Below are 17,500 nucleotides of genomic sequence, written 5' to 3'. Positions count from 1 at the left end.
ATGTTAAATAAAAAACAATTAAGAACAAAACAATTCAGGCTTTTTTTTTTCTTCTCACCGGTCATGTTAATTTTTTTTAGAGGCTTGTGTGTGTGTGTGTGTGTGTGAGAGTTTGTGTGAGTGTGTGAGTGAGTGTGAGTGTGTGTCTGTGTGTGTGTGAGTGTGTGTGAGTGAGTGTGAGTGTGTGTGTCTGTGTGTGTGTGTGTGTGTGCGTGTGTGTGTGAGTGAGTGTGTGAGTGTGAGTGTGAGTGTGTGTGAGAGTGTGTGTGAGTGTGTGTGTGTGTGTCTGTGTGTGTGTGAGTGTGTGTGAGTGTGTGTGAGAGTGTGTGAGAGTGTGTGTGTGTGTGTCTGTGTGTGTGTGAGTGTGTGTGAGTGTGTGTGAGAGTGTGTGTGAGTGCGTGTGTGTGTGTCTGTGTGTGTGTGAGTGGGTGTGAGTGTGTGTGAGAGTGTGTGTGAGTGTGTGTGTGTGTGTGTGTGTGCGTGTGTGTGTGTGAGAGTGTGTGTGTGTGTGAGAGTGTGTGTGTGTGAGTGAGAGTGTGTGTGTGTGTGTGAGAGAGTGAGTGTGTGTGTGTGTGAGAGTGAGTGTGTGTGTGAGTGAGTGAGTGAGTGTGTGTGAGAGTGTGTGTGAGAGTGAGTGAGTGAGTGTGTGTGTGCGAGTGTGTGTGTGTGTGTGTGAGTGTGTGTGTGTGAGAGTGTGTGTGTGTGTGTGTGAGTGAGTGTGAGTGTGTGTGTGTGTGAGAGTGTGTCTGTGTGTGTGTGAGTGTGTGAGTGAGTGAGTGTGTGTGTGCGAGTGTGTGAGTGTGTGTGTGTGAGAGTGTGTGTGAGTGAGTGTGAGTGTGTGTGTGTGTGAGAGTGTGTCTGTGTGTGTGTGAGTGTGTGAGTGAGTGTGAGTGTGTGTGTGCGAGTGTGTGTGTGTGTGTGAGAGTGTGTGTGTGTGAGAGTGTGTGTGAGTGAGTGTGTGTGTGTGTGAGAGTGTGTCTGTGTGTGTGTGAGTGAGTGAGTGTGTGTGTGAGAGTGTGTCTGTGTGTGTGTGAGTGTGTGAGTGAGTGTGAGTGTGTGTGTGCGTGCGTGTGTTCGTGTGTGATATTGGTTATGAGACGAGGAGGAGAGATGTGAGCCCTGAGGAGGGAACACATGAGAGAGTTATGTCTTCACGCTGCTTAGCAGACGTCTCTCTGATGGATCTGAGCTTTTACTGCAGTTCATCTCCGACATGTTGTTGAGAGGAATGTGAAGCATCAATGAGTTATTAGAGGCAAACAGTCTGAATGAGGAGAACACGGAGCCCCTGGAAAGGAAACAAGAGTTTACATCATGTGAGCCGCTCGGCTTCATCTATATTTGAGCAGTGATGAAGTGTGTCAGCGCCGAGGGGCAGAGCGGTGAACACGGCAGGAATTAAACCTGTGATCTAACAGGAAGTGTCTCATAATGAGGCACACGGCTTCATGGTACTCACGTCTCTACAATGAGGACGGGATCGTTGGATCATTAGTATATTTGTTATTTGTTATGAATGATTTGTGGAATGTCTCATTCTCTCTCATTCAAAGATGATTCACTGATCATGGAAGCTAATGCTGCTTTAATGCTGCATGCTTCAGATTAAATAAACCATCTTTGAATGTAAAAAATCGAACTTTATTATTTTCAGTGGCAAAACAATCATACAAAATGTAACTTGAGTCTGTTGAGATGCCTCACGTGTTATTTTTGAAGAGAGTTGGAGTTTGAGTGAACACGTTGATCTATTCATAATGTAATACATCTACTGGACCGATCAGGAGGGTCACACTGTTGTTTCCACTCACCGTCCTCTTCCGTCTGTTTGACGATCTCCTCGCTCTCTTTGCTGCCTTCCGGGTTGGCGAGGACCAGACGCAGTCTGACGGTGACGAAGGGCCTCAGGCCCCTCAGGGTGTAGTGGGACGAGGTCTGGATCAGCTCCTCCGCTGCAAACTCCTGCTGGTTGAACACATACTGGTACTGGACCTGGAACACAGAGGGAGAGAAGGACCTTCATGACACTGTGATGTGGAGCACAACGAGCTGTGAAGCTGTGAATGTTAAACTTACCGTCAGGTTGTAGCTGTGGCAGCGAGTCACCGCGTACCCAAACGTCTCCCACTGGATGGTCAGCTGACGGGCTCGGACGTCCACCACGTTGACGTTCTGGGGACCGTGGACCGGATCTGAAGGAGAGACGGACAGAGAAGAACGTTCATTCATCAGGAAACACAGAAGGTCGATACGAAGAGATAATGTGGACCATTCTTCTGTGGAGAAACTCTTAATTATTATTATTAATATTATTAATATCTGAACGTTCGGTTACAAGATAATGTCTCAAGTTGCCTTTGACGTCTGATCAGCTGAGGATCCAAAATCTGTTTTTTACAAACTAATCACAAATAATTCTTCAAAATGTATCCACCAATGATTTTTCATATCAACATCTTTCATAAATTGAGAATATAATCTAACTCACTGAGCTCCAGAAAGAGACTATTTTTAATATTTCACTCACATTCCAGAGGAGCAGAATGTTGACATTCATGTTTTTATGAAGCTCAGTGTCTCTGTGACACGGATCAGTGGATCCAACCAGTGGTCTCTATTACTGCCCCTCACACACAGACACACCATATGTTGCAGGTTTGAACCCCGACTGACTGAACTCTAAACCGATCTCTCTGTTTGTCCACTTAGTTCACTGCATTATCAGAGAAGATACGAAGAGATGTTGAGGGAAGAAGAGCTGCTCCTCTTCAAACAGACACACAGGAGAGAAGAGTCTCGTTCATGAAGTCTGACTATCGGAGGATCGGTCCTCTGATCCTCAGCACACATTTAAACTGACGGAACGTTTAAAGTCAAAGTCTGGAGCTAAAGATCCTCATTGTTCTGAGCTCCTAGAGTCCTTGAGCAAGGCACTGACTTCACTGATGTTTGACTACAAAACGTTCACATTTTATAGTAAAGTTTGAACTTTATTTAAGTTAATTTATGACTAAGTCCATCAGGAACATTAAGCATCTTTTTTCTTTTCTTTCTCACTTTATAAATGAATGAAAAGTTACTATTAACCTTTCTTGGGCAATAACTTAAAACCTCATCATTTTCTAATGATAAAAGCCAAACTAATTGATGGCTCCTACAATAATTGCTCAACCTATGAAACGTAACCCTAGAGGGTAATTATGAGATTGTTCAGACAAGCTGCTTAAAGTAAACGTAAAATCAGTTTAACGAGACATGATTAGACAGAACGTGGATGATCCGTCTCAGGTCTTCAGACGGATCGGATGTCTTTAGGGTTCAGACTCCAGGCTCCATGTGGTGCCATCCGTTTGTAGACAAAGCCGCGTAGTAATCTGGAGAACAAAAGGCAGCGATAGACCGGCATTCTTGTTTCCATTTGACTACAATCAGATAAAAAAGATATCCGTTTATGAGATTAAGTATTAATATAGTGTTAAATATGAATATAGTATTAATGTGCTGGGCAGAGAAACCTGGAGCCAGTGAAGTGATCGTCTCATGCAGAATCATGCAGAGATTTGATTTCATAGTTATAGCTTGTTATAAAAATGAAAGGTATAAACAGTAGATTATTCACATCACAGTCTGATGAGAAGAGCAAACATCTGATCTAAAGACGTTCCAGCAGGAACCAAAGCGAGCGAACCTGTAATCAAACATATCAGTGATGTTCCTTTAATGAACGCTGTAATTCCTCTATTTGAGACATCATCACTCGTCACTGAGCCGCAGAGACTCAAAGGAATCAGCAGGTTTTACCAACGATAGTCATAAATTAGTGCAAAGACTGTGAGCATGTTTCTGTGAGGAGATTATGCTCAGAGGTCTGGAGGGAACAACACAGCAGCTTAATCTCTCTGTTAGCTATGATGGGGGCTAATCTCTCATAATCTGGTCTGGGATCAGCGGGAGCTCCTCTGATCATTTCCGTTTGGGGGGGGGGGGGGTATACTTATTACTGTACAATCACACTGAGAGGAAGAGAGTTATGAATTATATATTTATTTATACAAATATATAAGGTGAGGTCGATGATGAAGATGATGAAGATGTCTCTCAGGCTGCCCTTGGTCCTGATAAATGCCACATCTCTCTCCTCCATCCTCAATCCTGCAGCCTCCTAAAGTCATCTCTCCTTTATCCTCAATCCTGCAGCCTCCTAAAGTCATCTCTCCTCCATCCTCAACCCTGCAGCCTCCTAAAGTCATCTCTCCTTATCAATACCTGATCAATAAAAGAGTGCGAGTCTGTTGGGGTGGTTTATATCACAGTAGTTTTATTCATTGGTCTTTTTTTTGGTGACTGTATTATTTCACTATATTACCAAATTTAAGGGGACTTAAAACATGATTGTGATCATTTTAGAGGGCTGGACTTCAGTGAACGGAGAAGATCCACCAACGGACAAAGAGCTGCAGAGAGAGCATTAATTAATGAATCATTAATCAGGACGGGTCAGGAGTTAGCGTGTCGGCGTGTGGGCCGAACAGATGAGGACAAACCAGAGGGCCTCCTCTCCCTGTGGAGCAGCGGGAGGTACAAGTGGCCCTTGACAACAGAGGCTAAGTGTTAGAGTTACAGACTCTTCTACCACTACATGACCAATGACCTCTGACTGCCTGTGACACCAGACTGGTCTCTGGTCTGTTGGTGTTACAGATTTAAATGAGCTGGATACATGATATCAGACCTCTCTATCCATCTCTTTCAAAGTATTTTAGGAGCAGTGGGGAGCAACATGGGGTTCAGGGTCTGGACAAGTAAGAGCCGGGGATCGAACCGCCAACCTTCTGGATAAAGGAAACCCGTTTAGAGTGTAATGGAGCAACAACACGTCTAGTTTAACATAATGGTCACATGTAAAAACAGGGTGTTCTGTCAGGTAGAGATCTAGTTCAGACCAGGACCTGGTGAATTGTTTTGTGACGCCGTCCTGAATCTGAAGAATGAGCAGCAGAAATGGAGCCATTAATCCAGAGACTTAAGGGAAACGGTCCAGAGAGGAGGGAGGAGAGGAGGAAAAGGAGGAGAGGAAATCAATCTTGCTGCCTCCCTACGCTCCCCCATCCTCCTCCAGGTTGCTCTCTTGTTTTCATCTCTTTTTTTCCTTGTCTCCTTACGTCTATCTTCTGTCCTTGTTAAGAGTTTATTTCTCCTCTTTTCTTTGTCACTCTGTTAATTTCAAAATGTCTGTTTCATCTTCCCTCCATCATCCCCCCTTCATCCTTCCTTCATGCCTCCTTCATTCCTGCTTCTTCCCTTCATCATCCCTCCTCCATCCCTCATTCCTCCTTCTTCTCTCTCTCTCTCTCTCTCTCTCTCTCTCTCTCTCTCTCTCTCTCTCTCTCTCTCTCTCTCTCTACCTCTGCTGCTCTCTTCTTCTGTGTTTTTTGTTTTCAAAAAAACCTAAAAGGAAAAAAACATGAAAAAAAAGAGTAGAAGAAGAGTTGGTGTCACAGAGACACGGAGAGCTTTGCTTCCCTCTGGGAGAAACACGGCAGGGACAACGTTCTGCTTCCAGGGTGTGTGTGTGTGTGTGTGAGTGAGTGTGTGTGTGAGTGAATGTCAGGACATTACATATTACCAGAGCTACAGTGGCCAAAGGCTAGAAAAACAATTAATACTAGAGATCACAGCTCCCACCACAACAACAACACACACAAACACACACTCCCCTGAGGCTGATGTGAATTCAGCTTTAGCTGTGTGACCGTTGATATGTTTTGCAGAGGTTGCACATTTAATCTGCATCCCAAAGCAATAAGAGCCTACTGTCTACCTAACACACACAAACGCACACACATATATACACACACATACACACACACACACACACACTTATGCACACAAACAAACACACAGAGGCAGACTCTCCTGTGACGATGAACCTTCAAGGCAAACAAGCAAGATCAGACAAAAAACATCATGGAGGCTTTTGACCTTTGTGTATGTGTGTGTGTGTGTGTGTGTGTGTATGTGTGTGTGTAGAGTATTTTACTGCATTGCCCAAACTGAAGTACCAATAATCCCTTTCATATAAATTACATGCATGAGTCCCCCCCCCCCCCCCCCCCCCCCCACACACACAGACACACACACACACACACACACATTGAGCCTTCATTGAAGCACTTAATGACATTGTTAGATTCACCTCATTAATAAAAATAAAAAAATGAAGTATGTAATATTACTGAGTAGCTCCCTCATCAAATGATCAGAGACTCTTAATCAGTTTCGAAAATGTCTTTAAATTGGTTCATTGCCTCCACATACACACACATACACACAAACACACACACACACACACACACACACACACACAATCAGAAGTTCCACACTACTTTGTTCTTTTCAGAAAAGCCATTAAAGTTGCCTTCATCTCCACACAAACAGATGTAAGAAATAAAGAAAGACACAAAGCAACAAATAACCTGAAATATAGAAATACACTGAAAACTCCTCTGCAACACATACACGCACACACGCACGCACGCACGCACACACACACACACACACACACACACACACACACACACACACACACACACACACACACACACACAGACACACACACACACGCCCCTGTAGCTTTAGGACTTGGATGAATGGGATTAAAAGGACTTCTTGCAGCAGCAGATGTCTTTTCGTGGATCTTAATTACGTTTCTCTGCATGAAACCAACGACTGAGGGTTAAAGCAAAACTCATCAACATTCAACTCTTTTAACTTTGGAGCAAGACTGCAGACCTTTCCTCCAATCAGAAGTAACTTTAGGAGAGAGTGATTCTAAGAGCTCTTCTTTGTCCCTCAGAACATCATCTTTGGTTGTAAGAGCTCTTCTTTGTCCCTCGGAACATCATCTTTGGTTCTAAGAGCTCTTCTTTGTCCCTCGGAACATCATCTTTGGTTGTAAGAGCTCTTCTTTGTCCCTCGGAACATCATCTTTGGTAGTAAGAGCTCTCCTTTGTCCCTCAGAACATCATCTTTGGTTCTAAGAGCTCTCCTTTGTCCCTCAGAACATTATCTTTGGTTATAAGAGCACTTCTCTGTCCCTCAGAATGTCATCTTTGGTTCTAAGAGCTCTTCCTTGTCCCTCGGAACATCATCTTTGGTTGTAAGAGCTCTTCTTTGTCCCTCGGAACATCATCTTTGGTAGTAAGAGCTCTCCTTTGTCCCTCAGAACATCATCTTTGGTAGTAAGAGCTCTCCTTTGTCCCTCAGAACATCATATTTGGTTCTAAGAGCTCTCCTTTGTCCCTCAGAACATCATCTTTGGTTCTAAGAGCTCTTCTTTGTCCCTCAGAACATCATCTTTGGTTCTAAGAGCTCTTCTTTGTCCCTCAGAACATCATCTTTGGTTCTAAGAGCTCTTCTTTGTCCCTCGGAACATCATCTTTGGTTGTAAGAGCTCTTCTTTGTCCCTCGGAACATCATCTTTGGTAGTAAGAGCTCTCCTTTGTCCCTCAGAACATCATCTTTGGTAGTAAGAGCTCTCCTTTGTCCCTCAGAACATCATCTTTGGTTCTAAGAGCTCTCCTTTGTCCCTCGGAACATCATCTTTGGTAGTAAGAGCTCTCCTTTGTCCCTCAGAACATCATCTTTGGTTCTAAGAGCTCTCCTTTGTCCCTCGGAACATCATCTTTGGTTCTAAGAGCTCTTCTTTGTCCCTCAGAACATCATCTTTGGTTCTAAGAGCTCTCCTTTGTCCCTCGGAACGTGATCTTTGGTTCTAAGAGCTCTCCTTTGTCCCTCAGAACATCATCTTTGGTTCTAAGAGCTCTCCTTTGTCCCTCAGAACATCATCTTTGGTTCTAAGAGCTCTCCTTTGTCCCTCAGAACATCATCTTTGGTTCTAAGAGCTCTTCTTTGTCCCTCAGAACATCATCTTTGGTAGTAAGAGCTCTCCTTTGTCCCTCAGAACATCATCTTTGGTTGTAAGAGCTCTCCTTTGTCCCTCAGAACATCATCTTTGGTTCTAAGAGCTCTCCTTTGTCCCTCGGAACGTCATCTTTGGTTCTAAGAGCTCTCCTTTGTCCCTCAGAACATCATCTTTGGTTCTAAGAGCTCTCCTCTGTCCCTCAGAACATCATCTTTGGTTCTAAGAGCTCTCCTTTGTCCCTCGGAACGTCATCTTTGGTTCTAAGAGCTCTTCTCTGTCCCTCGGAACGTCATCTTTGGTTCTAAGAGCTCTCCTTTGTCCCTCAGAACGTCATCTTTGGTTCTAAGAGCTCTCCTTTGTCCCTCAGAACATCATCTTTGGTTTTAAGAGCTCTCCTTTGTCCCTCAGAACATAATCTTTGGTTCTAAGAGCTCTCCTTTGTCCCTCAGAACATCATCTTTGGTTCTAAGAGCTCTCCTTTGTCCCTCAGAACATCATCTTTGGTTCTAAGAGCTCTTCTTTGTCCCTCAGAACATCATCTTTGGTAGTAAGAGCTCTCCTTTGTCCCTCAGAACATCATCTTTGGTAGTAAGAGCTCTCCTTTGTCCCTCAGAACATCATCTTTGGTTCTAAGAGTTCTCCTTTGTCCCTCAGAACATCATCTTTGGTTCTAAGAGCTCTCCTTTGTCCCTCAGAACATCATCTTTGGTAGTAAGAGCTCTCCTTTGTCCCTCAGAACATCATCTTTGGTTCTAAGAGCTCTTCTCTGTCCCTCGGAACATCATCTTTGGTTCTAAGAGCTCTCCTTTGTCCCTCGGAATGTCATCTTTGGTTCTAAGAGCTCTTCTCTGTCCCTCGGAACATCATCTTTGGTTGTAAGAGCTCTTCTTTGTCTCTCGGAACATCATCTTTGGTTCTAAGAGCTCTCCTTTGTCCCTCAGAACATCATCTTTGGTTCTAAGAGCTCTCCTTTGTCCCTCAGAACATCATCTTTGGTTTTAAGAGCTCTCCTTTGTCCCTCAGAACATAATCTTTGGTTCTAAGAGCTCTCCTTTGTCCCTCAGAACATCATCTTTGGTTCTAAGAGCTCTCCTTTGTCCCTCAGAACATCATCTTTGGTTCTAAGAGCTCTTCTTTGTCCCTCAGAACATCATCTTTGGTAGTAAGAGCTCTCCTTTGTCCCTCAGAACATCATCTTTGGTAGTAAGAGCTCTCCTTTGTCCCTCAGAACATCATCTTTGGTTCTAAGAGTTCTCCTTTGTCCCTCAGAACATCATCTTTGGTTCTAATAGCTCTCCTTTGTCCCTCAGAACATCATCTTTGGTAGTAAGAGCTCTCCTTTGTCCCTCAGAACATCATCTTTGGTTCTAAGAGCTCTTCTCTGTCCCTCGGAACATCATCTTTGGTTCTAAGAGCTCTTCTTTGTCCCTCGGAACATCATCTTTGGTTGTAACAGCTCTTCTTTGTCCCTCAGAACATCATCTTTGGTTCTAAGAGCTCTTCTTTGTCCCTCAGAACATCATCTTTGGTAGTAAGAGCTCTCCTTTGTCCCTCAGAACATCATCTTTGGTTCTAAGAGCTCTCCTTTGTCCCTCGGAATGTCATCTTTGGTTCTAAGAGCTCTTCTCTGTCCCTCGGAACATCATCTTTGGTTGTAAGAGCTCTTCTTTGTCTCTCGGAACATCATCTTTGGTTCTAAGAGCTCTCCTTTGTCCCTCAGAACATCATCTTTGGTTCTAAGAGCTCTCCTTTGTCCCTCAGAACATCATCTTTGGTTCTAAGAGCTCTTCTTTGTCCCTCAGAACATCATCTTTGGTAGTAAGAGCTCTCCTTTGTCCCTCAGAACATCATCTTTGGTAGTAAGAGCTCTCCTTTGTCCCTCAGAACATCATCTTTGGTTCTAAGAGCTCTTCTTTGTCCCTCGGAACATCATCTTTGGTAGTAACAGCTCTTCTTTGTCCCTCAGAACATCATCTTTGGTTCTAAGATCTCCTTTGTCCCTCAGAACATCATCTTTGGTTCTAAGAGCTCTTCTTTGTCCCTCAGAACATTATCTTTGGTTCTAAGAGCTCTCCTTTGTCCCTCGGAATGTCATCTTTGGTTCTAAGAGCTCTTCTCTGTCCCTCGGAACATCATCTTTGGTTGTAAGAGCTCTCCTTTGTCCCTCAGAACATCATCTTTGGTTCTATGAGCTCTCCTTTGTCCCTCAGAACATCATCTTTGGTTCTAAGAGCTCTTCTTTGTCCCTCAGAACATCATCTTTGGTAGTAAGAGCTCTCCTTTGTCCCTCAGAACATCATCTTTGGTAGTAAGAGCTCTCCTTTATCCCTCGGAACGTGATCTTTGGTTCTAAGAGCTCTCCTTTGTCCCTCAGAACATCATCTTTGGTTCTAAGAGCTCTCCTTTGTCCCTCAGAACATCATCTTTGGTTCTAAGAGCTCTTCTTTGTCCCTCGGAACATCATCTTTGGTTGTAACAGCTCTTCTTTGTCCCTCAGAACATCATCTTTGGTTCTAAGAGCTCTCCTTTGTCCCTCAGAACGTGATCTTTGGTTCTAAGAGCTCTCCTTTGTCCCTCAGAACATCATCTTTGGTTCTAAGAGCTCTCCTTTGTCCCTTGGAACGTGATCTTTGGTTCTAAGAGCTCTCCTTTGTCCCTCAGAACATCATCTTTGGTTCTAAGAGCTCTCCTTTGTCCCTCGGAATGTGATCTTTGGTTCTAAGAGCTCTCCTTTGTCCCTCAGAACATCATCTTTGGTTCTAAGAGCTCTCCTTTGTCCCTCAGAACATCATCTTTGATTCTAAGAGCTCTTCTTTGTCCCTCGGAACATCATCTTTGGTTGTAACAGCTCTTCTTTGTCCCTCAGAACATCATCTTTGGTTCTAAGAGCTCTCCTTTGTCCCTCGGAACGTGATCTTTGGTTCTAAGAGCTCTCCTTTGTCCCTCAGAACATCATCTTTGGTTCTAAGAGCTCTCCTTTGTCCCTCAGAACATCATCTTTGGTTCTAAGAGCTCTTCTTTGTCCCTCAGAACATCATCTTTGGTAGTAAGAGCTCTCCTTTGTCCCTCAGAACGTCATCTTTGGTTCTAAGAGCTCTCCTTTGTCCCTCAGAACATCATCTTTGGTTTTAAGAGCTCTTCTTTGTCCCTCAGAACATCATTTTTGGTTCTAAGAGCTCTTCTCTGTCCCTCGGAACATCATCTTTGGTTCTAAGAGCTCTTCTTTGTCCCTCGGAACATCATCTTTGGTTGTAACAGCTCTTCTTTGTCCCTCAGAACATCATCTTTGGTTCTAAGAGCTCTTCTTTGTCCCTCAGAACATCATCTTTGGTAGTAAGAGCTCTCCTTTGTCCCTCAGAACATCATCTTTGGTTCTAAGAGCTCTCCTTTGTCCCTCGGAATGTCATCTTTGGTTCTAAGAGCTCTTCTCTGTCCCTCGGAACATCATCTTTGGTTGTAAGAGCTCTTCTTTGTCTCTCGGAACATCATCTTTGGTTCTAAGAGCTCTCCTTTGTCCCTCAGAACATCATCTTTGGTTCTAAGAGCTCTCCTTTGTCCCTCAGAACATCATCTTTGGTTCTAAGAGCTCTTCTTTGTCCCTCAGAACATCATCTTTGGTAGTAAGAGCTCTCCTTTGTCCCTCAGAACATCATCTTTGGTAGTAAGAGCTCTCCTTTGTCCCTCAGAACATCATCTTTGGTTCTAAGAGCTCTTCTTTGTCCCTCGGAACATCATCTTTGGTAGTAACAGCTCTTCTTTGTCCCTCAGAACATCATCTTTGGTTCTAAGATCTCCTTTGTCCCTCAGAACATCATCTTTGGTTCTAAGAGCTCTTCTTTGTCCCTCAGAACATTATCTTTGGTTCTAAGAGCTCTCCTTTGTCCCTCGGAATGTCATCTTTGGTTCTAAGAGCTCTTCTCTGTCCCTCGGAACATCATCTTTGGTTGTAAGAGCTCTCCTTTGTCCCTCAGAACATCATCTTTGGTTCTATGAGCTCTCCTTTGTCCCTCAGAACATCATCTTTGGTTCTAAGAGCTCTTCTTTGTCCCTCAGAACATCATCTTTGGTAGTAAGAGCTCTCCTTTGTCCCTCAGAACATCATCTTTGGTAGTAAGAGCTCTCCTTTATCCCTCGGAACGTGATCTTTGGTTCTAAGAGCTCTCCTTTGTCCCTCAGAACATCATCTTTGGTTCTAAGAGCTCTCCTTTGTCCCTCAGAACATCATCTTTGGTTCTAAGAGCTCTTCTTTGTCCCTCGGAACATCATCTTTGGTTGTAACAGCTCTTCTTTGTCCCTCAGAACATCATCTTTGGTTCTAAGAGCTCTCCTTTGTCCCTCAGAACGTGATCTTTGGTTCTAAGAGCTCTCCTTTGTCCCTCAGAACATCATCTTTGGTTCTAAGAGCTCTCCTTTGTCCCTTGGAACGTGATCTTTGGTTCTAAGAGCTCTCCTTTGTCCCTCAGAACATCATCTTTGGTTCTAAGAGCTCTCCTTTGTCCCTCGGAATGTGATCTTTGGTTCTAAGAGCTCTCCTTTGTCCCTCAGAACATCATCTTTGGTTCTAAGAGCTCTCCTTTGTCCCTCAGAACATCATCTTTGATTCTAAGAGCTCTTCTTTGTCCCTCGGAACATCATCTTTGGTTGTAACAGCTCTTCTTTGTCCCTCAGAACATCATCTTTGGTTCTAAGAGCTCTCCTTTGTCCCTCGGAACGTGATCTTTGGTTCTAAGAGCTCTCCTTTGTCCCTCAGAACATCATCTTTGGTTCTAAGAGCTCTCCTTTGTCCCTCAGAACATCATCTTTGGTTCTAAGAGCTCTTCTTTGTCCCTCAGAACATCATCTTTGGTAGTAAGAGCTCTCCTTTGTCCCTCAGAACGTCATCTTTGGTTCTAAGAGCTCTCCTTTGTCCCTCAGAACATCATCTTTGGTTTTAAGAGCTCTTCTTTGTCCCTCAGAACATCATTTTTGGTTCTAAGAGCTCTCCTTTGTCCCTCAGAACATCATCTTTGGTCCTAAGAGCTCTTCTTTGTCCCTCAGAACATTATCTTTGGTTCTAAGAGCTCTCCTTTGTCCCTCAGAACATCATCTTTGGTTCTAAGAGCTCTCCTTTGTCCCTCAGAACATCATCTTTGGTAGTAAGAGCTCTCCTTTGTCCCTCAGAACATCATCTTTGGTTCTAAGAGCTCTCCTTTGTCCCTCGGAATGTCATCTTTGGTTCTAAGAGCTCTTCTCTGTCCCTCAGAACGTCATCTTTGGTTCTAAGAGCTCTCCTTTGTCCCTCAGAACATCATCTTTGGTTTTAAGAGCTCTTCTTTGTCCCTCAGAACATCATTTTTGGTAGTAAGAGCTCTCCTTTGTCCCTCAGAACATCATCTTTGGTTCTAAGAGCTCTCCTTTGTCCCTCGGAATGTCATCTTTGGTTCTAAGAGCTCTTCTCTGTCCCTCGGAACATCATCTTTGGTTGTAAGAGCTCTTCTTTGTCTCTCGGAACATCATCTTTGGTTCTAAGAGCTCTCCTTTGTCCCTCAGAACGTCATCTTTGGTTCTAAGAGCTCTCCTTTGTCCCTCAGAACATCATCTTTGGTTTTAAGAGCTCTTCTTTGTCCCTCAGAACATCATTTTTGGTTCTAAGAGCTCTCCTTTGTCCCTCAGAACATCATCTTTGGTTCTAAGAGCTCTTCTTTGTCCCTCAGAACATTATCTTTGGTTCTAAGAGCTCTCCTTTGTCCCTCAGAACATCATATTTGGTTCTAAGAGCTCTCCTTTGTCCCTCAGAACATCATCTTTGGTTCTAAGAGCTCTTCTTTGTCCCTCAGAACATCATCTTTGGTAGTAAGAGCTCTCCTTTGTCCCTCAGAACATCATCTTTGGTTCTAAGAGCTCTCCTTTGTCCCTCGGAATGTCATCTTTGGTTCTAAGAGCTCTTCTCTGTCCCTCGGAACATCATCTTTGGTTGTAAGAGCTCTTCTTTGTCTCTCGGAACATCATCTTTGGTTCTAAGAGCTCTCCTTTGTCCCTCAGAACATCATCTTTGGTTCTAAGAGCTCTCCTTTGTCCCTCAGAACATCATCTTTGGTTCTAAGAGCTCTTCTTTGTCCCTCAGAACATCATCTTTGGTAGTAAGAGCTCTCCTTTGTCCCTCAGAACATCATCTTTGGTAGTAAGAGCTCTCCTTTGTCCCTCAGAACATCATCTTTGGTTCTAAGAGCTCTTCTTTGTCCCTCGGAACATCATCTTTGGTAGTAACAGCTCTTCTTTGTCCCTCAGAACATCATCTTTGGTTCTAAGATCTCCTTTGTCCCTCAGAACATCATCTTTGGTTCTAAGAGCTCTTCTTTGTCCCTCAGAACATTATCTTTGGTTCTAAGAGCTCTCCTTTGTCCCTAGGAATGTCATCTTTGGTTCTAAGAGCTCTTCTCTGTCCCTCGGAACATCATCTTTGGTTGTAAGAGCTCTCCTTTGTCCCTCAGAACATCATCTTTGGTTCTAAGAGCTCTTCTTTGTCCCTCAGAACATCATCTTTGGTTCTAAGAGCTCTCCTTTGTCCCTCAGAACATCATCTTTGGTTCTAAGAGCTCTTCTTTGTCCCTCAGAACATCATATTTGGTTCTAAGAGCTCTCCTTTGTCCCTCAGAACATCATCTTTGGTTCTAAGAGCTCTTCTTTGTCCCTCAGAACATCATCTTTGGTAGTAAGAGCTCTCCTTTGTCCCTCAGAACATCATCTTTGGTTCTAAGAGCTCTCCTTTGTCCCTCGGAATGTCATCTTTGGTTCTAAGAGCTCTTCTCTGTCCCTCGGAACATCATCTTTGGTTGTAAGAGCTCTTCTTTGTCTCTCGGAACATCATCTTTGGTTCTAAGAGCTCTCCTTTGTCCCTCAGAACATCATCTTTGGTTCTAAGAGCTCTCCTTTGTCCCTCAGAACATCATCTTTGGTTCTAAGAGCTCTTCTTTGTCCCTCAGAACATTATCTTTGGTTCTAAGAGCTCTCCTTTGTCCCTCAGAACATCATATTTGGTTCTAAGAGCTCTCCTTTGTCCCTCAGAACATCATCTTTGGTTCTAAGAGCTCTTCTTTGTCCCTCAGAACATCATCTTTGGTAGTAAGAGCTCTCCTTTGTCCCTCAGAACATCATCTTTGGTTCTAAGAGCTCTCCTTTGTCCCTCGGAATGTCATCTTTGGTTCTAAGAGCTCTTCTCTGTCCCTCGGAACATCATCTTTGGTTGTAAGAGCTCTTCTTTGTCTCTCGGAACATCATCTTTGGTTCTAAGAGCTCTCCTTTGTCCCTCAGAACATCATCTTTGGTTCTAAGAGCTCTCCTTTGTCCCTCAGAACATCATCTTTGGTTCTAAGAGCTCTTCTTTGTCCCTCGGAACATCATCTTTGGTAGTAACAGCTCTTCTTTGTCCCTCAGAACATCATCTTTGGTTCTAAGATCTCCTTTGTCCCTCAGAACATCATCTTTGGTTCTAAGAGCTCTTCTTTGTCCCTCAGAACATTATCTTTGGTTCTAAGAGCTCTCCTTTGTCCCTAGGAATGTCATCTTTGGTTCTAAGAGCTCTTCTCTGTCCCTCGGAACATCATCTTTGGTTGTAAGAGCTCTCCTTTGTCCCTCAGAACATCATCTTTGGTTCTAAGAGCTCTTCTTTGTCCCTCAGAACATCATCTTTGGTAGTAAGAGCTCTCCTTTGTCCCTCAGAACATCATCTTTGGTAGTAAGAGCTCTCCTTTGTCCCTCGGAACGTGATCTTTGGTTCTAAGAGCTCTCCTTTGTCCCTCAGAACATCATCTTTGGTTCTAAGAGCTCTCCTTTGTCCCTCAGAACATCATCTTTGGTTCTAAGAGCTCTTCTTTGTCCCTCGGAACATCATCTTTGGTTGTAACAGCTCTTCTTTGTCCCTCAGAACATCATCTTTGGTTCTAAGAGCTCTCCTTTGTCCCTCGGAACGTGATCTTTGGTTCTAAGAGCTCTCCTTTGTCCCTCAGAATATCATCTTTGGTTCTAAGAGCTCTCCTTTGTCCCTCGGAACGTGATCTTTGGTTCTAAGAGCTCTCCTTTGTCCCTCAGAACATCATCTTTGGTTCTAAGAGCTCTCCTTTGTCCCTCGGAACGTGATCTTTGGTTCTAAGAGCTCTCCTTTGTCCCTCAGAACATCATCTTTGGTTCTAAGAGCTCTCCTTTGTCCCTCAGAACATCATCTTTGGTTCTAAGAGCTCTTCTTTGTCCCTCGGAACATCATCTTTGGTTGTAACAGCTCTTCTTTGTCCCTCAGAACATCATCTTTGGTTCTAAGAGCTCTCCTTTGTCCCTCGGAACGTGATCTTTGGTTCTAAGAGCTCTCCTTTGTCCCTCAGAACATCATCTTTGGTTCTAAGAGCTCTCCTTTGTCCCTCAGAACATCATCTTTGGTTCTAAGAGCTCTTCTTTGTCCCTCAGAACATCATCTTTGGTAGTAAGAGCTCTCCTTTGTCCCTCAGAACGTCATCTTTGGTTCTAAGAGCTCTCCTTTGTCCCTCAGAACATCATCTTTGGTTTTAAGAGCTCTTCTTTGTCCCTCAGAACATCATTTTTGGTTCTAAGAGCTCTCCTTTGTCCCTCAGAACATCATCTTTGGTCCTAAGAGCTCTTCTTTGTCCCTCAGAACATTATCTTTGGTTCTAAGAGCTCTCCTTTGTCCCTCAGAACATCATCTTTGGTTCTAAGAGCTCTCCTTTGTCCCTCAGAACATCATCTTTGGTTCTAAGAGCTCTTCTTTGTCCCTCAGAACATCATCTTTGGTAGTAAGAGCTCTCCTTTGTCCCTCAGAACATCATCTTTGGTTCTAAGAGCTCTCCTTTGTCCCTCGGAATGTCATCTTTGGTTCTAAGAGCTCTTCTCTGTCCCTCGGAACATCATCTTTGGTTGTAAGAGCTCTTCTTTGTCTCTCGGAACATCATCTTTGGTTCTAAGAGCTCTCCTTTGTCCCTCAGAACATCATCTTTGGTTCTAAGAGCTCTCCTTTGTCCCTCAGAACATCATCTTTGGTTCTAAGACCTCTTCTTTGTCCCTCAGAACATCATCTTTGGTAGTAAGAGCTCTCCTTTGTCCCTCAGAACATCATCTTTGGTTCTAAGAGCTCTTCTTTGTCCCTCGGAACATCATCTTTGGTAGTAACAGCTCTTCTTTGTCCCTCAGAACATCATCTTTGGTTCTAAGATCTCCTTTGTCCCTCAGAACATCATCTTTGGTTCTAAGAGCTCTTCTTTGTCCCTCAGAACATTATCTTTGTTTCTAAGAGCTCTCCTTTGTCCCTTGGAATGTCATCTTTGGTTCTAAGAGCTCTTCTCTGTCCCTCGGAACATCATCTTTGGTTGTAAGAGCTCTTCTTTGTCTCTCGGAACATCATCTTTGGTTCTAAGAGCTCTCCTTTGTCCCTCAGAACATCATCTTTGGTTCTAAGAGCTCTCCTTTGTCCCTCAGAACATCATCTTTGGTTCTAAGAGCTCTTCTTTGTCCCTCAGAACATCATCTTTGGTAGTAAGAGCTCTCCTTTGTCCCTCAGAACATCATCTTTGGTAGTAAGAGCTCTCCTTTGTC

The 17,500-nt window shown here is 43.7% G+C and overlaps 1 protein-coding gene across 1 annotated transcript in view; it reads right to left on the bottom strand.

Annotated features, from left to right (window-relative positions):
- Window positions 1-17,500, bottom strand: part of ptprt (protein tyrosine phosphatase receptor type T) — a 321,896-nt gene that overhangs the window by 170,758 nt on the left and 133,638 nt on the right. Inside the window, exons 9-10 of the mRNA XM_076082072.1 lie at window positions 2,077-2,192; window positions 1,812-1,992 (exon numbers count right to left, since the gene is read on the bottom strand). Of these exons, the coding sequence (XP_075938187.1) occupies window positions 1,812-1,992; window positions 2,077-2,192 (297 nt within the window). The remainder of the gene's footprint in view (window positions 1-1,811; window positions 1,993-2,076; window positions 2,193-17,500) is intronic.

The sequence above is a fragment of the Anarhichas minor genome, unplaced genomic scaffold (assembly GCF_050575085.1).
Source record: "Anarhichas minor isolate MPS153535 unplaced genomic scaffold, ASM5057508v1 ptg000089l, whole genome shotgun sequence".
NCBI classification, from domain to species: domain Eukaryota; kingdom Metazoa; phylum Chordata; class Actinopteri; order Perciformes; family Anarhichadidae; genus Anarhichas; species Anarhichas minor.
Note: the sequence above shows the minus strand (reverse complement) of the source record. Positions and strands in the feature narration are given on the sequence as shown.